The 26,823-nt window shown below is 42.6% G+C and overlaps 1 protein-coding gene and 1 pseudogene across 1 annotated transcript in view; both read left to right on the top strand.

The window, feature by feature from the left end:
* Window positions 1-15,615, top strand: part of LOC129837688 (ras-related protein Rab-26) — a gene marked incomplete in the record, with an annotated part of 127,114 nt that extends 111,499 nt beyond the window's left edge. The window contains 4 exon segments of the mRNA XM_055904098.1: window positions 7,368-7,433; window positions 7,735-7,791; window positions 13,808-13,884; window positions 14,057-15,615. Coding sequence (XP_055760073.1) covers window positions 7,368-7,433; window positions 7,735-7,791; window positions 13,808-13,884; window positions 14,057-14,159 — 303 coding nt within the window.
* A 1,858-nt stretch (window positions 15,616-17,473) lies between these two features.
* On the top strand, window positions 17,474-18,755 carry LOC129841183 (toll-like receptor 13; annotated as a pseudogene).
* The last annotated feature ends 8,068 nt before the right edge of the window (window positions 18,756-26,823 follow it).

Genomic DNA, 26,823 nt, shown 5'->3' with positions numbered 1-26,823 from the left:
GCGGCTAGACGTTCTTTACCATTCGGCCATCAAATTTGCCACCCAGGCTGCTTATAGGACACATCACTGCACTGTATACTCCTCTGTAAACTGGTCATCTCTGTATACACGTTACAAGACCCACTGGTTGATGCTTATTTATAAAACCCTTTTAGGCCTCACTCCCCCCTGTCTGAGATATCTACTGCAGCCCTCCTCCTCCACATACAACACCCGTTCTGCCAGTCACATTCTGTTAAAGGTCCCCAAAGCACACACATCCCTGGGTCACTCCTCTTTTCAGTTCGCTGCAGCTTGCGACTGGAACGAGCTGCAACAAACACTCAAACTGGACAGTTTTATCTCCATCTCTTCATTCAAAGACTCAGTCATGGACACTCTTACTGACAGTTGTGGCTGCGTTGTGTGATGTATTGTTGTCTCTACCTTCTTGCCCTTTGTACTGTTGCCTGTGCCCAATAATGTTTGTACCATGTTTTGTGCTGCTGCCATGTTGTGTTGTCATGTGTTGCTGCCTTGCTATGCTGTTTTAGGTCTCTCTTTATGTAGTGTTGTGTTGTCTCTCTTGTTGTGATATGTGTTTTGTCCTATATTTATATTGTATTTATTTTGCCTATTGGTAGGCCGTCATTTTAAATAATAATTTGTTCTTAACTGACTTGCCTAATTAAATAAAGGTTAAATATATTTTTTTATAAACCTGCCGCTGAAAAACATCCCCACAGTATGATGCTGCCGCCACCATGCTTCACCGTAGGGATGGTGCCAGGTTTCATCCAGACATGACTGTTGGCATTCAGGCCAAAGAGTTCAATCTTGGTTTCATCAGACCAGAGAATCTTATTTCTCATGGTTTGAGAGTCCTTTAGGTGCATTTTGCAAACTCCAAGTGGGCTGTTGTGTGCTTTTCACTGAGGTGTGGCTTCCGTCTGCTCACTCTACCATGGTGGAGTGCTGCAGAGATGGTTGTCCTTCTGGAAGGTTCTCATCTCCCAACTCTGGAGCTCTGTCAGAGTGACCATTGGGTTCTTGATCACCTCCCTGACCAAGGCCCTTTTCCCCCGATTACTCAGTTTGGCCGGGCGGCCAGCTCTAGGACATGCACTGCCAACTGTGGGACCTTATATAGACAGATGTGCGCCTTTCCAAATCATGTCCAATCAATAGAATTTTTCACAGGTGGACTCCAATCAAGTTGTAGAAACATCTCAAGGATGATCAATGGAAACAGGATGCACCTGTGTTCAATTTAGAATCTCATAGCAAATGGTCTGAATACTTATGTAAATAAGGTATTTCTGTTGTTATTTTTTAATACATTTGCAAAAATTTGTGAAACCTATTTTCGATTTGTCATTCTGGGGTATTGTGTATAGATTGATGAAGAGTTTTTTTTTAATTGAATACATTTTAGAATAAGACTGTAAAGTAACAAAATGTGGAAAAAGTAAAGGGATCTGAATACTTTATGAAAGCACTGTAGGTTGCACTGTGAAATTGTGAAAATTATGATAATGCCCTTTTAGTGTAAAAGCTATTTGAAAAGATCGCCTTAAATTTCAGACTCTTTTGGTGAAATGGAGTTTTGGCCTTCCATGGTGACATCCCCATGCTGTAAATTAGTTAATAGACCAATAAGAAAGAGAGTTCCAAACCTCTGCCAATAACAGCACATTTTCAGTTTTCCCCTCCCTGCTCACAACACTCCCAGACAGTCCTGTCAAAATTCTTGCTTGATACATTTCCCTTTGCTAAGAAGCTTATATATTTTTTGTTGACCATTTGAATTAAAAACTATCAAATATTGTTCCTTTGTTATTTAGAATCCCTGCTCTCTCTCTCTTTATCACCCACCCTCTCTCTTTCTCTCTCTTCCTCTCCCTCCTCCCCCTTACCCCTCGATGACCGTGGTAACCTTGGTTTGATGCTTGTGTAGAGGAGAGAGACGCTCCAGGCGAGAGGTAGAGCTGGCTTGCTTATTCATCCATCCATGGTCTCATCACAGTGATAGGATAGTGGCTACTAAGGAGTGAGATGGAAGACAGAGATACAGTATACTTTCAAATATAGTTTTGGGTTATTTTCGTTTGTTACTTTCTGTTAATTAAAGCTACACGCAGGCGTGCACGCGGACACACGCAGGCACTTACTCAGACACTCTGCGATAGATGTGGTCACAATCTCTAAACACAAGCAACCCTCCCTCCCAGCACTGATCACTCTGCCACAGATCTACAGTAGACCTAATGGAAAGTAATTACCATAACTGACAATATGTCTCATTATGTGGGTTAATGAAAAACACTCATGTAGACCAGCACCCTGTGATAAGATAAGAGAACGCTGCTGTCATTAGCAGGAGTTTCACATGGAGCTCTGCTCTAACAGGTAGAGAAGGAGACAGCCCAGCAGGACAAATGGCTAGCTCATGTGTTCACTCACTTCTTTTCTCATCTCCCTCTCCCTCTATTCAGCCTCCTGCCATCAAAACTAATCACAGGAACAGTGTCACAAAGCGTGTCCCATAAGCCTCTACTGCTTTCAGGTGTGCCCGAGGCTCCCAATCAGATCGTAGGAAGACCGCTGGCGTTAAGTGCTGAGGAACGAGGGATATGAAGCACGGATGATTGGAGCTGCCTTAGATGAGAGAGGGAGAGAAAGCAAGATGGAGAGTGAGAGAGTAAATAGAAGAGAGAGAAGAGATGGAGTGGACCATCCTAATGGAGTGGACCATCCTAATGCACAGATAATGAAATGATAGAGAGGGATGTGTAAACAGAGGGATTCATAGAAAGAGTAATGGTGGCGTGTTTGACTGGTTTCCTTCATCTGTCATGGTTCCCCAGAGACGCTAACCTCTATTTAACCAGAAGAGCTAAAAGGGCGGCCAGGGACCACTAACCTGTATTTAAAATAAGACATATTATGGGGTAGGAGAAAGGAAGATGCTTGTAGTGCACTACTCAAACTGAGAACAGGGGTGACAACTGTTTCTTTCAAACAGACCTATTTTTACCTCTTTCTTGTCAGCACGCACCTTTTATATAGCCATTGCTTTTGTCGGGAAAGAGAAAGAGACATTTAACATTGACCCTGTTGTGGCAACTGTTGTCAAGGTAACCTGACAGCTGCATATTCTAAATTCCTCTTGTTTAAATTCAGACCTTCCACTACTTTCATTTCTTCACATTCATTAGCAATTAGCCTCCCGTGTGGCACAGCCCTCTAAGGCACTGCATCGCCGTGCTAGAGGTGTCACTACAGACCCAGGTTCGATCACGGGAGTATCACAACCAGCTGTGATCGGGAGTCCCATAGATCGGCGCACAATTGGCCCTGCATCGTCTGGGTTACGGGAGGGTTTGGCCAGTGGGCTTTACAAGTTGGCCGTCATTGTAAATAAGAATTTGTTCTTAACTGACTTGCCTAGTTAAATAAAGGTTAAATAAAATAAAATAAATTAAAATGAGGATGCGTTCCAAAATTCACTCGGTTAGCATACATAGTGACGCGGTTAGCATACATAGTGACGCGGTTAGCATACATAGTGACGCGGTTAGCATACATAGTGACGCGGTTAGCATACATAGTGACGCGGTTAGCGTACATAGTGACGCGGTTAGCGTACATAGTGACGCGGTTAGCATACATCCCCAAGCCGTGACCACAGTTAACACACATAGGGTCTATATTGTAGAGTTAGAAGTAATATAATGGAAGATAACAGAATAAAATACAACAGATATTTTGAGTGTCACAAATGGGTGGAACCTCTGTCATATAACAATAAAGTTATTTTTTTTTAACAGAGCCTATGTCATCATTTTTGTTGCTATATAGGCAGTAAAATCTGCTCTGTCCGATCATGTAAAGAAGTAACAAATCTGACCTGGATGAATCTCTGTAGGATGATTTCAGAAAGTAGCTTTTTTGATCCACGTTGGATGTGATCACACCGTCGTGCACTTTCTCTTCTTTGAAACTCCCCAACATTTATTTTGGCTGAAGACAGATAGGCTACATGCAATTTGTATGCATATTCACCCATCATTTGTTAGTTAAATATAAGGTCCTTTACATATTAACGTGTCAGAAAGTAGCCCATCACTTTTTCCAACTGATCTGTGGATAGCACCTGCTAAATTCAGGGCATCAATGTTGTTGAGAAAAGTTGCAACACTTGTGTAGTTATCGATGTCTAATATTATATCTTTCAAAAACTGCACGGTAGAAAGGACTATCAACACATACTGAACAGCTCACGTTATAGACAGAAGCATGCTACATGGCAGACCAATCCAAACTCATCCCCTGCCATGTCCAGCCCATCCATTATCTCAGACAATCATGGCTAGCGGGAAGGTTCCTGGCTTTTTCCGTGGCTAAACTAACTAGACTCGTAATTGAACAATTGTATTCTTTTTTTTCAAGAGCCAGGCTTGACGTTAATTATTTTAACCAATGACCAAGTGAGGGGGAACTGACATACTTCCAGTGGAGAGCAATTGAACGTCGAGCTTGTAATAGACAGAGGTCAACCATTTTCTTCTCTCTCCTATGTAAAGTGATATGGGTAAAGATTTAGGATGCAAAGTTTAGGGATTGGAGATATTGGAGTAGAGGTATAGTGCAGTACTGAGCCCCAAAACTGTTGTATCTCAACACATTCCCACAGGCAATGATACAACGTTCAAAAATGCGTGTTACATTTAACACACAGGTCTGGGATATTACGGTCACATTTGTGGAGCTTAAAAGCAACAATCTCAGGTGGGTGTTTATTGTCTGTATCTAAGCTCTAGAGCATATCATACCCCCTCCGTTGAAATATCTTCCTGAATATCTTATATCCACTGAAGTCTCTTACTATCAGAGCTGTCTTTATGAGTAGCGACCATTCACCCATAACACATATTAACAGAAAGCGTTTCTAAAGTGGTCAGAGGAGGTTGTAGGGCAGACCTTTCCGTAAAATGCTTACTTACAAGCCCTTAACCAACAGTGCAGTTCAAGAAGAGTTAAGAAAATATTTAGCAAAATAAACTAAAGTAAAAAATATATTATAATAATAATAATAAAAAGTAACACAATAGCATAACAATAATGAGGACATATACAGGAGTTAGTGTGCGGGGGTACAGGTTAGTTGAGGTAATTTGTACATGTAGGTAGGGGTAAAAGGACTATGCATAGATAATAAACAGCAAGTAGCTGCAGTGTACAAAACAAATGGAGGGTGTGGGGGGGGGTCAATGTAATAGTCCGGTGGCCATTTGATGAATTGTTCAGCAGTCTTATGGCTTGGGAGTAGAAGCTGTTAAGGAGACTTTTGGTCCTAGACTTGGCGCTCCGGTACCGCTTGCCGTGTGTAAAGCGTCTGTGTGTAGCTGGTGCAGAGGAGTTAGGCGCAGGACAGCATAGATGAGTAATAAAAGTAATTTTACTCAATCTTACAAAATACATGAAGAAAATACTAAGCCCACACATAGGACCGGAATACAACAAACAAACATGGGGGAACAGAGGGTTGAATAATGAACAAGTAATTGGGGAATTGAAACCAAGTGTGTAAGACAAAGTCAAAACAAATGGAAAATGAAAAGTGGATCGGTGATGGCTAGAAAGCCGGTGACGTCGACCGCCGAACGCCGCCCGAACAAGGAGAGGGACCGACTTCGGCGGAAGTCGTGACACCGTGCGGTAACAGAGAAAACAGTCTATGACTTGGGTGACTGGAGTCTCTGACAATTTTATGGGCTTTCCTCTTCACATAATCCAAGAAGGTTTAATTCTCCCTAGTCCAGAGTGGTGGTAAACTTCACAGCGGAAACACAACTAGGAAGAAGATTCATGTGTGCCACGGATGAACACCTCGGCTTGAGAGGGAGATGCGAACTCGTGTGACCATCCATTAAGTCAGACGTAGTTTAGCTGAGAAGGCTATTCCATAGGCAATGTTGACCTGAGCTGGCGTGTGACCCCGTCGTAAACTTTTCTTTTTCGGTGCAGGTTTTATTTAACCTATATTTAACTAGGCAAGTCATTTAAGAACAAATTCTTATTTACAATGACAGCCTACCCCGGCCAAACCCTCCCCTAACCCGGACGACTCTGTGCAAATTGTGCACCCCCTATGGGACTCCCAATCACGGCCGGTTGTGATACAGCCCGGGATTGAACCAGGGTCTATGGTGACGCCTCTAGGACCGAGATGTAGTGCCTTAGACTGCTGCGCCACTCAGATAGGTCAGGGAAGAACATGATCTCTTGGTCCCTGTGCATCACCTTGCCCATAGCCCTGGCTTTCCGCATCACTCTGACTTTGTCTTGAAAGTTGAGAAACATCATGATAAGGACTCAAGGAGAGAGGTGGTTTCTCAAGCTTGTATGAGCCAGAAGCCAATGGGCTCTTTCAATGCGCAGTTGTCCGGCCCCAATGCCTCGGGAAGCCAACTCTCGAGAAATGCAACTGCGTCACCATTTTCCACTTTTTCAGGTAGATTAACCAGTCTTAAATTAGACTACCTGTGTAGATTGTCGAGCGAGCTTAGTTTTGAAGTAAGGTCCGCCATATGTTTTTCCAAACTTTTCGGTCGGTATTTTGACAGTGACGACAGTATCTTCCACCATGCTAATGCGTTCCCCTGCTTCGTCCAAGCATGTGGAGTAGGCTTGAAGGTCACGTTCACTAATCCCTGTTAGGACACCTTCGAGTTTGGTGGAAAAGTCCTCCCTCCCAAAACCCCTTGGTTCTGCTTCTGGTTTAGGTCGTCTACATCGTTGGTAGCCATGTCGGACTCGTGGTGTGAGGAGCTTGCAGGGCTAACTGTGTTAGTAGAGCTGGCTGAATTAGCAGGGCTAACTGTGTTAGTAGAGCTGGCTGAATTAGCAGGGCTAACTGGCCTAGCCTGGACCACATTGTTGATGCAAGATGTTCTTCTTGTTTTAGGAGGACTATGTTTAAGTCGATTCATCAAGGATGTAGATACGCCTGAAATTGTCCAAGACAATTGCTGTTCGTGTTACGAGGATATAAAAGAAGAGATGAAAAGAAGTTTAGCCGAAATTGTCATGAGAGCACTAAAAACGAATCCGCTCAGTTCAATGCCATAACCACGCCCATTTTATTAGTATTTACGGATGGAATACAAGTTTGTTATTAAGGCACATGATAGTTCACATGTTCCGGAAGGCATTTCTGACAACAACAAAAAATCTGTTTACATTCAAATGCCCCTCCTGTGAAGCAGTGATGTGCAACATACGCCTAGTTTCCTGAAACGATTCACATATCTCTCTCTCTCTCATTACTTCTCTCTCTGTCTGTCTGCCCCTCTCTCTCTCCCTCTCTCTCTCCCTCTCTCCAGGCATGGCTGACAGAGATCCATGAGTACGCTCAGCAGGACGTGGTGCTAATGCTGCTGGGGAACAAGGTCACCCCCCCCCCCCCCCCCCCCCCCCACTGAAAGGACGGACGGATGAATGAGCGGACGAATGGATGGATGGATGGATAATAAGTACATTACTATGACTTGAGAGAGAGAAAGAACGAGGTAGATATTGATGGATGGATGATGAGTGCATTACTATGAATGGAGAGAGCGCGAAAGGAGGTAGATATATGTGTCTCTGCAGAAAATAAAGGGGAGGATGCTGTTAGTGGGAGTAGAGGATGAAACAGAGAATAGATGAAAGGAGAGAATGTTTTCAGGAGATGTTTCTGATCTCTTACAGGCTGATGCAACACACGAGAGAGTGGTGAAGAGAGAGGAGGGAGAGAAACTGGCCAAGGTGAGCTGTTAGGAGAGAAAATACACAAAAACTCAATCACACAGTATTGACCCTTTTGATGTCTAGGTTTCGATCTATTTTAGTTTGCATAGACAGGTGACAGTCCGGGTGTGTCTTGATCTCTACTTATTTATTCATAGGTGCACCTTCTGTTGTTATTGTTCGGAGTCTTTTTTCTCTCTTCTTTTTTTACCCAATTTCATGGTATCCAATTGGTAGTTACAGTCTTGTCTCATTGCTGCAACTCCCGTACGGACTCGGGAGAAATGAAGGTCAAGAGCCATGCGTCCTCCAAAACACAACCCAACCAAGCCGCACTGCTTCTTGACATAATGTCCACCTAACCCGGATGCCAGCTGCACCAATGTGTCGGAGGAAACACCATACACCTGACGACTGTGTAAGTGTGCACTGTGCCCGGCCCACCACAAGAGTCACTAGTGTGAGATGGGACATGGACTTCCCTGCCGGCCAAACCCTCCTATTACCCGGACAACGATGGGCCAATTGTGCGCCGCCCCATGGGTCTCCCGGTCGCGGCCGGCTGCAATAGAGCCTGGACTCGAACCCAGAATCTCTAGTGGCACAGCTAGCACTGCGATGCAGTGCCTTAGACCACTGCGCCACTCGGGAGGCCTTGTTTGGCGTCTTTGAAGTGAGTTCGCAAAATGAATTTTTCACATCGGTACGCTCTGAGTTCACAGGCTTGTAACAGTAAATTACTGTGCATGGCTGTAAGGGAAACGGACGTCAGATACCCTTGGTATTGTCAGACTGTGTAATAATAACGTAAATAATTCCCTAAAAAACTCTCTCGCACACACACACAGTAAAACTCCTCTGTCACGCACGCACACAGGCACACATCAGGGTTTCTGTCAGGAAAATGTGGCACCGGACAAGATGACTGGGAAGATTTTAATTTACCGGCCATTTAAGAAATTTACTAGACCCATATGCATTGAGTGCATAACACATTAGTGCATCCACCCACGGTGTTCAGAATGACAGAAATCACATTTAGATTATGGTAATGCATCTTACCAGAACATGTGACTCATGTAATGAGAAAGCCAATAAACCGTCATTTTCAAACATTTGCCAAAATGAAATTTGCAGGAAAACAGTGTTCTAAACAGCACACCTGGGAAAACACCATTCTAAACAGCACACCTGGGAAAACACCATTCTAAACAGCACACCTGGGAAAACACCATTCTAAACAGCGGACCTGGGAAAACACCATTCTAAACAGCACACCTGGGAAACCACCATTCTAAACAGCACACCTGGGAAACCACCATTCTTAACAGCACACCTGGGAAAACACCATTCTAAACAGCGGACCTGGGAAACCACCATTCTAAACAGCGGACCTGGGAAAACACCATTCTAAACAGCACACCTGGGAAACCACCATTCTAAACAGCACACCTGGGAAACCACCATTCTAAACAGCACACCTGGGAAAACACCATTCTAAACAGCACACCTGGGAAAACACCATTCTAAACAGCGGACCTGGGAAAACACCATTCTAAACAGCACACCTGGGAAACCACCATTCTTAACAGCACACCTGGGAAAACACCATTCTAAACAGCACACCTGGGAAACCACCATTCTAAACAGCACACCTGGGAAACCACCATTCTAAACAGCACACCTGGGAAAACACCATTCTAAACAGCACACCTGGGAAACCACCATTCTTAACAGCACACCTGGGAAAACACCATTCTAAACAGCGGACCTGGGAAAACACCATTCTAAACAGCACACCTGGGAAACCACCATTCTAAACAGCACACCTGGGAAACCACCATTCTAAACAGCACACCTGGGAAAACACCATTCTAAACAGCGGACCTGGGAAAACACCATTCTAAACAGCACACCTGGGAAAACACCATTCTAAACAGCACACCTGGGAAAACACCATTCTAAACAGCACACCTGGGAAACCACCATTCTAAACAGCACACCTGGGAAACCACCATTCTAAACAGCGGACCTGGGAAAACACCATTCTAAACAGAGCACCTGGGAAAACACCATTCTAAACAAAGCACCTGGGAAAACACCATTCTAAACAGCGCACCTGGGAAAACACCATTCTAAACAGAGCACCTGGGAAAACACCATTCTAAACAGCGCACCTGGGAAAACACCATTCTAAACAGCGCATCTGGGAAAACACCATTCTAAACAGCGGACCTGGGAAAACACCATTCTAAACAGCACACCTGGGAAACCACCATTCTAAACAGAGCACCTGGGAAAACACCATTCTAAACAGAGCACCTGGGAAACCACCATTCTAAACAGCACACCTGGGAAACCACCATTCTAAACAGAGGACCTGATAGCAGTTCCATATGCGGCAGAGATTAAAATCTCTGTTACAAACTTAGAAAAAGGGGGAATCTAAAGATGCAACAACTAGGATGGGTTGATAATATGACAAGGATTGTGCCTTTGGCTTCTGGACAACTAAAGAAAGTTGATATGAAAACAAATAAAAAAGGAGAGAAATGGCATAGCGGGGGGTCCAAGAGGAAAGTAAATGGAAATACATTTGCCAACATTATATAATTCCTCCTGTCTATACAGAAATACATGAAATCATTCAAAATACTTCACCAGAAAGCATGACAGAGAAATCAAGGACCATTAACTTCTTTAAAAAAATAGCTGTGGATTGTTTGAAATCACAAGCTTGTAGGCCTATGCCTATTTGGGAAGCCCGCAATACTTGAGTATAATTTTTAAAGGTTGAGACAAGAAGAAGGGGAGGGGTGTGTGGCAAAGATTTTGGCGAGTCTCTCAAGAATGGCTCAGCTATCTCCCGCCAATTCTTGCACATTTTTTTATTTTTTTATTTTTAATTTCACCTTTATTTAACCAGGTAGACTAGTTGAGAACAAGTTCTCATTTACAACTGCGACCTGGCCAAGATAAAGCAAAGCAGTTCGACACATACAACAACACAGAGTTACACATGGAATAAACAAACATACAGTCAATAATACAGTAGAAAAAGTCTATATACCGTATGTGCCAAGGGAGTTAAGGCAATAAATAGGCCATTGGAATGATGATGTGCAGAAGATGAATGTGCAAGTAGAGATACTGGGATGCAAAGGAGCAAGATAAATAAATAAATACAGTATGGGGATGAGGTAGATAGATGGGCAGTTTACAGATGGGCTATGTACAGGTGCAGTGATCTGTGAGCTGCTCTGTGAGGGAGATATGAGTCTCCAGCTTCAGTGATTTTTGCAGTTCGTTCCAGTCATTGGCAGCAGAGAACTTGAAGGAAAGGCGACCAAATTAGGAATTGGCTTTGGGGGTGACCAGTGAAATATACCTGCTGGAGCGCGTGCTACGAGTGGGTGCTGCTATGGTGACCAGTGAGCTGAGATAAGGTGGGGCTTTACCTAGCAGAGACTTGTAGATAACCTGTAGCCAGTGGATTTTGCGATGAGTATGAAGCGAGGGCCAACCAACGAGAGCGTACAGGTCTCAGTGGTGGGTAGTATATGGGGCTTTGGTGACAAAACGGATGGCACTGTGATAGACTGCATCCAATTTGTTGAGTAGAGTGTTGGAGGCTATTTTATAGATGATATTGCCTAAGTCGAGGATCAGCAGGATGGTCAGTTTTACGAGGGTATGTTTGGCAGCATGAGTGAAGGATGCTTTGTTGCGATATAGGAAGGCGATTCTAGATTTAATTTTGGATTGGAGATGCTTAATGTGAGTCTGGAAGGAGAGTTTACAGTCTAACCAGACACCTAGGTATTTGTAGTTGTCCACGTATTCTAAGTCAGAGCCGTCCAGAGTAGTGATGCTGGACATTCATTGTTTCCTTGCATGAGTTGTTTTCCCATTGATTTTAGATTTTGATCAATTCGCCATTACATATGTCACAGGTAGTAAATGTACTGTTAATCCCTGTAATTTAGTTACATACATTTCTATCAATGCATTTATTAATTACAGTAATTTACCGTTCTCATTCTTGGAGTGGAAACATGTATATATATAGGTAACTCTGGGTCTTCCATTCCTGTGGCGGTCCTCATGAGAGCCAGTTTCATCATAGCGCTTGATGGTTTTTGTGACTGCACTTGAAGAAACTTTCAAAGTTCATGAAATTTTACGCATTGACAAACCTTCATGTCTTAAAGTAATGATGGACTGTAATTTCTCTTTGCTTATTTGAGCTGTTATTGCGTTAATATGGACTTGGTCTTTTACCAAATAGGGCTATCTTCTGTATACACATGCCTACCTTGTCACAACACAACTGATTGGCTCAAATGCATTAAGAAGGAAAGAAATTCCACAATTAACTTTTAACAAGGCACATCTGTTAATTGAAATACATTCCAGGTGACTACCTCATGAAGCTGGTTGAGAGAATGCCAAGAGTGTGCAAAGCTGTCATCAAGGCAAAGGGTGGCTACTTTGAAGAATCTCAAATATAAAATATATTTTGATTTGTTTAACACTTTTTTGATAAATACTACTTAACTACTCCATATGTGTTATATCATAGTTTTGATGTCTTCACTATTATTCTACAATGTAGATAATGTTAAAAATAAAGAAAAACCCTTGAATCAGTAGGTGTGTCCAAACTTTTGACTGGTACTGTATGTTCGTAAACATACCATTAAAAAGTACCATAGTGATTGAGTGTCCATATAGCTATACCATAATATTTGCTTTGCCTCCAAGTAAACCTCCAATTGTTCTGCACTGTTCCACCCGCTAAACCCATCCCCACCATCCCAAATTGGGTTGTCATTCTAGTGACCGGCAGACCACCCCGTTCTCCCGGATCCCAGGGCCCGAGAGACCGGGACCAATACTTGGAAAATAGCACACAGTGTCACCCACAGAACAGAAGCAGATCAACCGCCAAAGCATTTCCAATGCCCTCACCTCGTTTTGTATCATATATAGGTCTAAAAATATATATTTACATATTTAACAAATGTGCGTATCTTAATTTCCACAATGAACAAATAAAATGCATAATAATGTAGGCAGTTCATGCGAAGGATTGTTATCTATACCCAGGATTGCCATTACAAAAATGACATTTTTGGCAAGCAATTCTTATTTTAGCAAACAATTATTGTGATTCATCATATGGTGTCCCTAACATCATTACCCCATAGCAACAGATGTTGGATACACACACACACACACACACACACACACGCACACACACACACACACACACACACACACACACACACACACACACACACACACACACACACACACACACACACACACTTGACCCCTTTCCCCCACAAACAACCACAAGCTCAGTTGTTTAACAGTTGTTCCATCCCTGAGCCCAACTCAAGAAAGGACTTGATGTGTGAATGCATATGCAGTTGTAGCTGTTTGAGAAAGCATGCAGAATTTAGCAAGAATTTGCAAAAAATGGGAGCTTTGATGAACCATTATCAAGTCCTATCTGATGGAGATCAGATACACCCCTTTCCCCTGAAACACACACACGGGCCACAATCATTTGCCCCCTTTCTGATTGTCCAAGTGTGACACCCCTCCCCATTGGTTACTGCACCTAGCTAGTGTTGCCAGCACTGCCACTACCTGGGTGGGGGCAACCCACCGGAATCCCCACCACCGGCTAGGTACAAGGTTCTCATTAGCAGCTTTGAGAAATTCCTTGTATATTATCCTCACCCATCAGGGGGCTTTGGCTTTGTAGACCAACCCTGGCAGGCAGGCTCAGAGTGGAAACATTGTTTTCAGAGTTCACAACCTGCTGCACTTGTAACGGAAATTATGCAAATTAATCTATAGAACGATATTTCCATGCAAGGGGATTTTTTTGTGGGGGGGGGGTCAGCAACAGTTTTATTTATCGGCTTTTCACAATATTGCATACACACACACAAAACACACACAAACACACCAGGTACTTAATACACTAAAACTTGGTGGACTCTCACTCTACCCTGTGCAGGAGTTTGGTGTGCCCTTCATGGAGACCAGTGCTAAATCTGGCCTGAACGTGGAGCTGGCATTTACAGCTGTGGCCAGGTGAGTAGGATGTTTACCACTGCTGTGTTCTCTAGAGATGACATGTCAATCAATCTCTTTTGTTTTGTCATACATGTGATTTCAAAAAATAAACACAGAATCAAAATAAACCTATGCAGTAAAATATGCTGAAACGAGATTGAATGCCCTTTGTTTTTCTCTTTTCTCTCAGAGAGCTGAAGCACAGGTCCCTGAAGGAGCCTGATGAACCAAAGTTTCAGCTTGAAGACTATGTCAACAAGGAGATGAAGACTGCTGGCTGCTGCCGCACATAAACCTGTTCTTTCTTTCTTTCTCTCTCTCTCTCTCTCTGTGTGTGTGTGTGTGTGTGTGTGTGTGTGTGTGTGTGTGTGTGTGTGTGTGTGTGTGTGTGTGTGTGTGTGTGTGTGTGTGTGTGTAGCCTATCGGCTATGTGTCTGTCTGGTGTGTGTGTATATGTCTACCGGTGTATAAAGTGTGTGTCTCTGTTTCCTTTTCCCTATGTGTGTGTGTGATACGTTTTTAACAGTGGTGGTTGTGTATGTGTGTGTATGGTGTACGAGTGAATTCATAATGCGTTATCTTCTGCCCCCTACTGTATGATAAAAGGATGACAGTTTCAGTGCATAGGTACAGTAAGAATCACAGTCTATTAGTCTATCAAACTCATTCAGTAAAGACCACCAAAGTAGACATCAAACAGCAACCTGTCAAAGTACACCCACTAGATTAAGGTGGAGCATTTCAAGTTACAGTACCTCTGTGTCATCTTACACATTCTCTGATGATTTCTCTTCCTGGTGATATTTTGTGTACTCATCCAAGTCCCCCACCCAACTGCAGAACTCTCCTGACCCACCTCTTCTTGCAGCTGTGAATGTATCTAAACTGTCCCCATTTGTACCCCTTCGCTCTATCCTCGTTGGAATTCCTCCTTTGGATCCATTGGAGTCCTTCTGTGCAATATTACTAAGAAAGTATGTGGTGTATATATTTTAAATGAAATGTATAATCTGGAGCTTTATAGTTTGCGTTACTTATAAATGGTTGTCCTGTTGAGGCCAAATGGAACATGGTGTCAAGTGATGTAGAAAATCAAGAGATTGTCAAGTAGTAGAACAAGAAATTGTGGGCTGTTTATACCATTCAAAATGTGCATTGAAGCAAGATAATATCAATATGGATCTTTGTAATCTATAACACTCTATGGAAGGGTTTGTTCAAATGTTTAAATGTTGTTTATGTGTTTCTGTACAGGGTGTCCAACATCATGTTATTGATATTCTGGAGGCAAAACATCTGTCCTGTATTTTAATACAGTATTGTTCAGTATACCTACCTTGACTTTATTTCCGAAATGCTACAATTGTATCTATATCATTCTTTGTCAGAACCGTGGTATTTTGAAGAGATGCACTCCGCAAATCTGACCTTCGTATCGATTTACAACACTTTTTAATTCAGTGGATTCATCATTCTGGATGTATAAAGAGAAATGTATGTAATTGCCTAATGTAAATGATATTGAGTTTCATACTGTTTTTTGTTCATGTTTAACTGAAGTACTATAATGCTCAATGAAAGAATATTGCTGGAATATTGAATAATGTACAGAGGACAGCAAATCGTTCAATGTTTTGATTATAGAAAAGAGTGTAAACCTACTGTACTTCTATAATCCACTCAGACACAGTAAGTACATTTTTTTAAATGTAACTTCAGTACTCACAATAAAGTTTAAGATGCACAGTAGTGAATGATATGATCTTGATTTCCTCAGATCTAGGGTCCAATCCATGCATGAGTCCACAGCACCGCCATCTGGTCACATTAGGTCAGTTCAAGTCAGTCTAGGAACGTTCTTTCCATTATCAAGCGAGCGCTAAAGACACACACCCAAATGGTTGACAAGGACGGCAGTCCATTTATTCATCTCTTTATACAGTATTGAGTTGAAGTTAAATGATGTTCACCTTTAAAAAACAGATTCCCAGGAAAACTATAACTGCTGCTTCTTTCTCGGTTATCTTTTAACAGTCACATTTTCATTCAAGTTTCAGGTTTTAATGTCACGAGCACACGTACAGAGAAATGCCTTTCTTGCCAGCTCTAACCCCAACAATGTAGCAATCAATAAAAATGTAGTACTAAAAATAACAAGGTAGAACAAAAACACGTGATATCTTACAGATGTTTCTGTAAGATAAGAATTTGAAGAACAGAGTTGAGATGAATCTATATTAAAACCTCCTGTGTTCTTCCTCTGGGGGGGGGGGGGGGGGGGGGGGGGTGTGTGTGTGTGTGTGTGTGTGTGTGTGTGTGTGTGTGTGTGTGTGTGTGTGTGTGTGTGTGTGTGTGTGTGTGTGTGTGTGTGTGTGTGTGTGTGTGTGTGTGGAAGTGCAAGTGTGAGGTGAAGTTTCCTGTCAGCATTGATACTGGGACAATTATAGTCTCTGTCTACTGTCTCAGCTGTCATATTGAGCTGCATTTCCTGTAGCTGTGTCTTCAGGTTCATCTTAGGCAAATCTGCATCTATACCTTCGGCAGTCGGTATAGATGCAGAGCGCTTTCGGAAGTTCAGACACTGAGTCTTACTTGCTCTTTGAACTTATCCATTTATTCCAATCCGTTCAAAGATTGACATACTCTTAAACAGTTAAGAATACAATGTTTGTTCTCTGCAATAGCTGTAGATGCATTTGCTGGGATGAAACAGGTGACCACTCTTACGGTAGCCATAAACAGCTTGTCAGAGGTTTTATGTATGTCAATAACTCCCTGCACCTGTCAGGCAACATTGCCAAACTGCACAACCTCTAATGGTTCTATTCATGAGGACCCAAGTTTCTATAGTCTTCAAGATGTTGTCTCGACTTCCCGTCGTCTGAAGACAATAGGGAGAGGTGTATTTTGAAGGTTTTAAAAACATTTCATCTCTTAGCATACCTCTAAATGATGTACTGCAGATGCAACTACTGCAGTCGGGTGTCAGCCAAGTGGAATCATTTGAATTCGGTCAGGAGCATGGTGACACATGGACCCTATCAACTCTCAACTTCTTATGTTTCATTGACTACGGACCATATCAACTTCTCAATGTCTGCTATTCAAAAATGTTCAACAAATATTTATTGATCGGACTTTTATCCATGTCTTGAGGAATCTCCAGAGTTTGTCTGTTTCTTTGCACAGTACTAGATTCACATCCCCTTTGTAAAACTCAACATAGTCCTATCTTGTGGTTAAAGGTATTCTCATTGATGTACAATAATATTCTTAGCATACATCATAGCCAATTCTGTTGCATGAAAAACCTGGAAGAACTGGACTTGAAATACTTTGCCTTCTAGGTTTTAAACCTATGCCACATATCTGAAATCCAATAATTAAATGTATTTGATCTGTACTGCTTAGAGTACCTCAATCTGGAGTTGAATCCACTGGTGAACAGTGAGGCATTATCTTTTGCTCACCTTGGTTCAATACAGAATATGTCTCTTGGAGACCTGACGTTCCCTCCAGAATCCAAGATTGAGCTCAATCTGACGTGTGTATTTGGCAGCATACCTCGGGACGGACATACCTCTACATCAGCCCTGGCATGAGGCCCATGACTCTCATTATTGGGGGCAATGGTACCCCGAACCCAGGCTTGGGCCTGCATACGGCGAGACAGTGTCTTTTCAGGATAGTGAGAGGCCGTTCTTTGAGGCTATCGTTGAACATAGTGGATCCTGTGCAAGTCCATCTTTGCTGGGAGCTACTTTTAAGTTCCTTCAATGCTTCAAGCTAGAATCGAATCCCTCAGATTTAGTTGTGGATCTAACCAGTCTGAATACACTTGTGCAGGGATTTGCAACTTAACAGAAGTAGATCTCAATCAGCAGAGTGGTTTTGCGATCATGTTTCACAACTGCAGGATTGACTACTTGGAAAAGGACCTTACTGTCATAGATAGAATTACGTTTGGTTATTAACAGTGAGCTTACAATAATGGAAGAATACCCTTAGCCCCTGAAAAGGTATCTGCTCATACAAGAGCTTATTTTTACAATGCAGTTGCGACAATGCTTGGTTTCATAACTGGGCAAAACGGAATCAATAAGTTAGTGTCATGTTTTGGTACTGTACCTTTGAGGGATTACGTTGCAAATACGCCCACGTGCATTGTTCTGTGAACGCAGGATTCATTTTGTTTGTCTACACCTCTCTGGGCCTCCTGTGGACACAGGATTAATTTAGTTTGTCTACACCTCTCTGGGAATCCTGCGGACGCAGGATTAATTTAGTTTGTCAACACCTCTCTGGGCCTCCTGCAGATGCAGAATTCGTTTAGTTTGTCTCCACCTCTCTGGGCCTCCTGCTTTTCATGCTGGTGGTTCTGCTACATCACCTGGCTGGCCACTATCTTCTGGCTCTGCTCTACATCCCTCGCGGCTGGTTGGAGGAGGTCGTATTTTGGAACAACATGGGACGGTACCGGTACTACGCCCTACAGCGGGAAAGACAAGCGCTGGGAGGTATGGAGGTCCTGCCCAAGCTGCAACAAGGAGGTCCCCCTTTCCTGCGCTTGTGGCTGCACAGCAGAGACTCCAGCTGGGGAAGGACATTATGGACAATATCCCAGAGAGTCTTTACAGCAGCTGCCGGACCGTCTCCTTGGTCAGCAGCCACTACCTCCTCAGAAACTGGTGCTCTTTGGAGATGAAGCTGGTCACTAACCGGCTGCGGGTGGAGCACAGGGACATCCTCATCCTGGTCTTCTTGGAGGACATCCCTCCTCGCCAGCTGTCCGCACACTTGGACTGGCCAGACTGGTGAAGACCAGAACCCACCTGGACTGGCCAGAAGAGCTAGATCAATACCCAGCATTTTGGGACCGTTGTCCTTGATGATCTTTTTGGCCTTCCTGTGACATCGGGTGCTGTAGGTGTCCTGGAGGGCAGGTAGTGTTGAATGCTGAGCTATAGTCAATGAACCTCATTCTTACATACGTATTCCTCTTGTTCAGGATAGGGCAGTGCGATGGCAATTGCATCGTCTGTGGATCTATTGGGGCGGTAAGCAAATTGAAGTGGGTCTAGGGTGTCAGGTAAGGTAGAGGTGATCCTTGACTAGTCTCTCAAAGCACTTTATGTTGACAGAAGTAAGTGCTACGGGGCGATAGTCATTTAGCTCAGTTACCTTTGCTTTTTTGGGTACAGGAACAATGGTGGCCATCATGTGGGGACAGCAGACTGGGATAGGGGGAGATTGAATATGTCTGTAAAACACTCCAGCCAGTTGGTCTGCGTATGCTCTGAGGACGCGGCTAGGGATGCCGTCTCGGCTGGCAGCCTTGCGAGGGTTAACACGCTTAAATGTCTTACTCACATCGGCCACGGAGAAGGAGAGCCCACAGTCCTTGGTAGCGGGCCGTGTCGGTGGCCCGGTTTTATCCTCAAAGCGACGAAAGAAGGTGTTTAGCTTGTCCGGAAGCAAGACGTCGGTACAGAGCCAAAACAACACTCTTAAACTAGTGTTAGATTGCTAAAGTTCTATATCTTAGATGACTTAGACTAGCTCTCATGCCCTGTAAGTGTTCTCCTGCAATATAAAAAGGAAGCACAGAGTTCAGCGGTGTAACGACTGTGTAATACATATATAATAACTGATTATTAATTACCTCTGTCACCTCTGCTTTTGGTTCTCAGACAATATCATTTTCAATTGTATTAAAGCTACAACATGATTCATTTGATGTCAACACAGAGCAAAATCCTCTCTCTTTAGCGACCTTTTGTGTCTCAGATCCAGCATTGGGTGTAGTCTCTCAAATGAACAGTTGAGGGCTGGCTTGTACCATAGTTTCTCATGGGAAACCATTTCCACTATAACAGGGTGGCTTCCACTCTCACTGATGTGTTGGGGGAAATACAGTGAGCTCCAAAAGTATTGGGACATAGTCCCCCCATTTTAGGAGAGTATTGGGACAAATTTACTTTTGTGTATTAAGGTAGTAAAATGTATTTGGTCCCACTACATCAAGCTTGTGACTCTACAAACTTGTTGGATGCATTTGCTGTTTTTTTTATTGTGTTTCCGATTATTTTGTGCCCAATGGAAATGAATGGTAAATAATGTATTACTTTTATTGTAAATAAGAAGAGAATATGTTTCGAAACACTTTAACATTAATGTGGATGCTACCATGATTACGGATAATCCTGAATGAATCGTGAATAATGATGAGTGAGAATGTTACAGAAGCACAAATATCAAAATGCTAACCTTCCCTGTTATTGTAATGGTGAGAGGTTTGCATGTCTTGGGGGTATGATATTTGTGTGTCTGTAACTTTCTCACTCATCATTATTCATGATTCATTCAGGATGATCCGTAATCATTGTAGAATCCACATTAATGTAGAAGTGTTTTGAAACATATTTTATTCTTAGGGGACTATGTGGAAAAAGTGCTGTTAAACACCCTCAAATGAAAGCTGACAATCTGAACTTTAACCTCATAGACAAAACAACAACAAATGTGGCACTGTCCCAATACTTTTGGTGCTCACTGTAGATAGACAGAGAGGGAACGCAGAGCTAGAGAGATACAGTGGGCTTCAAAATTACTGGCACCCCTGACTGGCAATGCACAAACAATGCTTAAACAAATATAAACAATATAATTATAGAGATAAACTCAAAATACCAACATGTGAGAAATACTGTACTTTATTAATGTTTCAATGGAACCGACCAAAATAATTGATTGATTTAATTAAAAATCAATGTCCTCCAAATCAAGGTTTCACAATTAATGGTACCCTTAAAGATTATTGTAAATAACATCTACCAATATTAAACCACAAATTATATTCCACTTATTTAAGTTTATCTAAGTCTTAAGGAACTATATTGAGCCATTACATCACTTCCTGTTTCACTAGGATATAAAAATGAGGTAACACACATGCAATATCCAGCTGTCATCCAACACCATGAAGAAAACAAAAGAACTAGCAGTTCAAAAGAGACAGATGGTCATAGACCTTCATAAATCTGGTAATGGCTACAAGAAGATCCACAAACGATTGAATATACCACTAAGCACTGTCAGGGCAATTATAAGAAAATTCAAAAGATATGGAACAGTTGAAAACCTCACGGGTAGAGGACGCAAATGCATTTTGCCCCCCCAGGATAGGGAGGAGGATGGTGAGAGAAGCAACAAAATCCCCGAGAATCACGGTGAAAGAATTGTAGGCCTTGGTGGCGTCTTGGGGTCACCAGGTTTCAAAAAGCACCATCAGACGCCACCTCCACAACCATAGGCTCTTTGGAAGGGTTGTGCCAGAAGAAAGCCCTTTCTGACCCCAAGACACAGATGCAAGCGCTTGGAGTTTACCAAACGTCATTTAAATTATGACTGGAAGAAGGTGCTCTGGTCAGATGAGACCAAAATTGAACTTTTTGCTCAGATACAGCATCGGCATGTTTGGCGTCGCAACAGAGATGCATACAAGGAGAGGCACCTCATACCCACGGTGAAATATGGAGGGGGGTCAGTGATGTTTTGGGGCTGCTTTAATTCCAGAGGTCCAGGGGCACTGGTTAAGATTGATGGCATAATGAATTCTACCAAGTATCAGGCAATTTTGGCTGACAATCTGGTTGCCATTGCCAGAAGACTGGGACTTGGCCGTAGGTGGACTTTCCAACAAGACAATGACCCGAAATATACCTCAAGATCCACACAGAAATGGTTCTGTGACAACAAAATCAATGTTCTGCCATGGCCATCTCAGTCACCGGACCTCCATCCAATCGAAAACCTGTGGGCTGAGTGGAAGAGGGAAGTTGATAAGCGCAAACCCAAGAATGTGAAGGATCTTGAAAGGATCTGCATAGAGGAAGGGTCCAAAATCCCTCCAAATGTGTTCCTTATCCTTGTCAAACATTACAGGAAAAGACCATGCTGTTATCCTTGCCAGAGGTGGTTGCACTAAGTACTAAATGAGGAGTGCCAATAATTATGAAACCTTGATTTTGGTCAAATGTAATTTATATTAAATAATTGTATGATTTTGGTGGGTTCCATTGAAACATTAATAAAGTACAGTATTTCTCACATGTTGGTATTTTGAGTTTATCTCTATAATTAGATTGTTTGTATTTTTTAAGGTATTGTTTGTGCATTGCCAGTCAGGGGTGCCAGTAATTTTGGAGCCCACTGTACGTGAGGATGGACAAAATAAAGATCCTTTTTCTGTCCCGCCTTTATGTTTGTCTCTGCATGATATCTCTAACTGAAGCCTAAGTACATGGTGTGGCCTTGTGGCTTGTCTTTGTTTTGGCTAATATTTGTGTGTTTATGTGTGTGTGTTCATGTGTGTGTGTGTGTGTGTGCGCATGCACATGTGTGTGTGTGTGTATAGGACAAGCAGGACATCTGTTGCTTGCTCTCCATATCATTAGCTGTATTAGAGGGCGTTATGACCCCAATGACTAGAGCGGCTTCACCCTTCACCACTCACCAGGATGCTCAGTGCTCTTCACTGTAGTTAAGTAGCAACACTCTCACACCAGCCCTGGTGTATGGTCTCCAAGTAATCCATGACATCCCTCAATGATGTGTGTGTGTGTGTGTGTGTGTGTGTGTGTGTGTGTGTGTGTGTGTGTGTGTGTGTGTGTGTGTGTGTGTGTGTGTGTGTGTGTGTGTGTGTGTGTGTGTGTGTGTGTGTGTGTGTGTGTGTGTGTGTGTGTGTGTGTGTGTGTGTGTACCAGACTCAATGAAAAAGTATTGAACACATCAAACGTGGTATCCATGTGTTTGATACCGTTCAATTTACTCCATTCCAGCCATTATTATGAGTTGTCCTCCCCTCAGCAGCCTCCTGTGGTGTGTGTGCATATCTGTGTGTGTTGGTGTTGGTGTGGGGTCTAACTCAAGAGGCACATCTGGTGCGTTTTCATTCAGGTGCCCACTAAAATCAGGTGTCTACTGTTTGTGTTTGTATTGGTCCTTCCTTCAGTGTGTAAGCCCAAAGCCAGAACACAATCGTCATGCTTGTTTTCTTGACTTTTTCCATGCTGTGATGCACTAAGATTGAATTCTAGTCCCGTGAAAGCTTTTAACATCATTTTCCCAGACGTTTTCAGGGATCGCATTCACGGTAAACACTGTGCACGTCGGTTCAATCGTAAATTACCTTTAAAGTCTGTTATAGTGCGCTACATTATAACGTGCCCTGCAATGAATTCCAGCCCCACTCTCTTCCAAGTCCTGTATGTTCATGTAGTGTAGTCGAGTGGAGTCTTGAGTCACTGCTGCATGTCAAACATGCTAGCTAGCCTATCATTACCTAAAAGTACTTAAAGGTCCAGTGCCGTCATTTTTATCTCAATATGGTGATGCCACCAGGCAGGCCAAAACTTCATACCACCAAGGGCATTATCATAATTTTCACAATTTCACAGTATTATTAGAACCTTATAGTGTGGAAATATAAATTAATCAGGAAAATCACATTTTGACTGCACTGGGCCTTTAACTAATGCAGGCTTACTGTAATCATCCACTTATTTGAAGGTTAAGAGGTGTTCTGGTGTTCTGCATTATACACAGGGTTATAATGATGTCACCACTGAGGATAATAGAGGACGGAATTGCCAGTCCTATTTGCCACATCTTCAATTTAAGCCTACTAGAAAGTGTGTGCCCTCAGGCCTGGAGGGAAGCAAAAGTTATTCCCCTACCTAAGAATAGTAAAGGCTCCTTTACTGGCTCAAAAAGCCGACCAATCAACCTTTAGTAAACTTTTGGAAAAAATTGTGTTTGACCAAATACAATGCTATTTTACAGTAAACAAATTGACAACAGACTTGAAAGATTGTGGGGGCTGTTTTGTTAGACTTCAGTGTGGCTTTTGACATTATCAGTCATAGTCTGTTGCTGGAAAAACGTATGTGTTATGGCTTTACACCCCCTGCTATATTGTGGATAAAGAGTTACCTATCTAACAGAAAACAGAGGGTGTTCTTTAATGGAAGCCTCTCCAACAAAATCCAGGTAGAATCAGGAATTCCCCAGGGCAGCTGTCTAGGTCCCTTTTCAATCTTTACTAATGACATGCCACTGGCTTTAAGTAAAGCCAGTTTGTCTATGTATACTCAGGGTTGGGTAGGTTACTTTATAAATGAAATCCGTTACAGTACCTGTCCAAAATTGTAATCAGTAACATAACTTTTGGATTACCCCCCAAACTCAGTAACGTAATCCGATATATTTTTTTTAACCTTTATTTAACTAGGCAAGTCAGTTAAGAACAAATTCTTATTTTCAATGAAGGTGTGTGTGTGTGTGTGTGTGTGTGTGTGTGTGTGTGTGTGTGTGTGTGTGTGTGTGTGTGTGTGTGTGTGTGCGTGCGCATGCAATGCATGCATGCATATGTGTGTGTGTGTGTATATAGGCCAAGCAGGACATCTGTTGCTTGGCTTGCTCTCCATATCATTAGCTGTATTAGAGGGCGTTATGACCTCAATGACTAGAGCGGCTTCACCCTTCACCACTCACCAGGCTGCTCAGTGCTCTTCACTGTAGTTAAGTAGCAACACTCTCACACCAGCCCTGATGTATGGTGTCCAAGTAATCAATGACATCACTCAATGGTGTGCGTGTGCGTGTGCGTGTGCGTGTGCGTGTGGGTGTGCGTGTCACATGCGGCCGGTGAAACCTTAATTGGGGAGGACAGGCTCATTGTAATGGCTGAACCAGAATAAATGAAATAGTATTGAACACATCAAACACGTGGTTTCCATGTGTTTGATACCGTTCCATTTACTCCATTCCAGCCATTATTATGAGCCGTCCTCCCCTCAGTAGCCTCCTGTGGTGTGTGTACATGTGTGGGTGTGTATGTGTGCATGTCTGTGTGTGCTTGTGTTGGTGTTGGTGTGGGGTCTAACTCAAGAGGCACATCTGGTGCGTTTTCATTCAGGTGCCCACTAAAATCAGGTGTCTACTGTTTGTGTTTGTATTGGTCCCTCCTTCAGTGTGTAAGCCCAAAGCAAGAACACAATTGTCATGCTTGTTTTCTTGACTTTTTCCATGCTGTGATGCACTAAGATTGAATTCTAGTCCCGTGACAGCTTTTAGCGTCATTTTCCCAGACGTTTTCAGGGATCGCATTCACGGTAAACACTGTGCACGTCGGCTCAATCGTAAATTACCTTTAAAGTCTGTTATAGTGCGCTACATTATAACGTGCCCTGCAATGAATTCCAGCCCCACTCTCTTCCAAGTCCTGTATGTTCATGTAGTGTAGTCGAGTGGAGTCTTGAGTCACTGCTGCATGTGAAACATGCTAGCTAGCCTATCATTACCTAAAAGAACTTAAAGGTGTAACGGTCCTGACCTGTTTTATGTTGTTTTTGTATGTGTTTATGGTCAGGGCATGTGTTTTGGGTGGGTAGTCTATGTTATCTGTTTCTATGTTGGTTTTGGTTGCCTGGTATGGCTCTTAATTAGAGGCAGGTGTTTTGCGTTCTCCTCTAATTAAGAGTCATATTTAGGTAGGGTGTTCTCACTGTTTGTTTGTGGGTGATTGTCTCCTGTGTCGTCGAATGTATGTACCATACGGGACTGTTTGGCTGTTCGTTTATTTTGATGTCGTCTGTTTCCTGTCCGTGAGTTTACGTTTAGTTATGTAAGTTTATGTTCAGGTTTCGTCAACGTCGTTTTCTTGTTTTGTAGATTTGAAAGTGTTTTGTTTCGTGCCATCGTCGTGTCAAATAAAAAGATGGCTTATTTCCCGAATGCTGCATTTTGGTCTGATGATCCTTCTCTCCTCTCCTCGTCCGAGGATGAGGAGAGAGACAGCCCTTACAAAAGGTCCAGTGCCGTCATTTTTATCTCAATATGGTGATGCCGTCGTCCGGGTTAGGGTTTGGCGTGGTAGGCCGTCATTGTAATTAAGAATTTGTTCTTAACTGACTTGTATAGTTAAATAAAAAATGTTAAAACAGAGAAGTGTCAAAGATTTTTTTTGCAAACATCCTTTCTGAATTTAGAAGTAGTCCTCGAAGTAATCATGTTGTTTTTCAAAAGTATCTGTAGTCTGATTACAATATTTTTGCTGGTAACGTAACGGATTACAGTTACCGGTTTTTGTAATCTCTTACATGTAACGAATTACTTGTAATCCGTTACTCCCCCACCCTCTCAACACTATACACGTCAGCTATCACAGCAACTGAAATGACTGCAACACTTAACAAAGAGTTGCAGTTCGTTTCAGAATAAGTGGCAAGGAATAAATTAGTCCTAAATATTTCAAAAACTAAAAGTTTAGCGTTGTATTTTGGACAAATCATTCACTAAACCCTAAACCCCAACTAAATCTTGTAATGAATAATATGGTAATTGAGAAATTTGAGGAGACTTAACTGCTTGGAGTAACCCTGGTTTGTAAACTGTCATGGTCAAAACATATTGATACAAAAGTAGCTAGAATGGGGAGAAGTCTGTCAATAATAAAGCGCTGCTCTGCATTCTTAACAGAACTATCAACAAGGCAGGTCCTACGGCCCTAGTTTTGTCACACCTGGACTACTGTTCAGTCATGTGGTCAGGTGCCACAAAGAGGGAAAATTCCAATAGGCTCAGAACAGGGCAGCACGGATGGCCCTTGGATGTACACAGAGAGCTAACATTAATAATATGTCAATCTCTTCTGGCTCAAAGTGGAGGAGAGATTGACTTCATCACTACTTGTATTTGTGAGAGGTATTGTTGAGGTATGTTCAATGCACCGAGCTGTCTGTTTGAACTACTGGCACACAGCTCGGACACCCATGCATACCCCACAAGACATTCCACCAGAGGTCTCTTCACAGTCCCCAAGTATGGGAGGTGCACAGTACTACATAGAGCCATGACTAAATGGAACTCTATTGCCCATCAAGTAACTCATGCAAG

This window comes from Salvelinus fontinalis, chromosome 1 (genome assembly GCF_029448725.1).
Source record: "Salvelinus fontinalis isolate EN_2023a chromosome 1, ASM2944872v1, whole genome shotgun sequence".
Lineage (NCBI taxonomy): Eukaryota > Metazoa > Chordata > Actinopteri > Salmoniformes > Salmonidae > Salvelinus > Salvelinus fontinalis.
The sequence above is the reverse complement of the archived record's forward strand: the minus strand, read 5'-3'. Positions and strand labels throughout refer to the sequence as shown.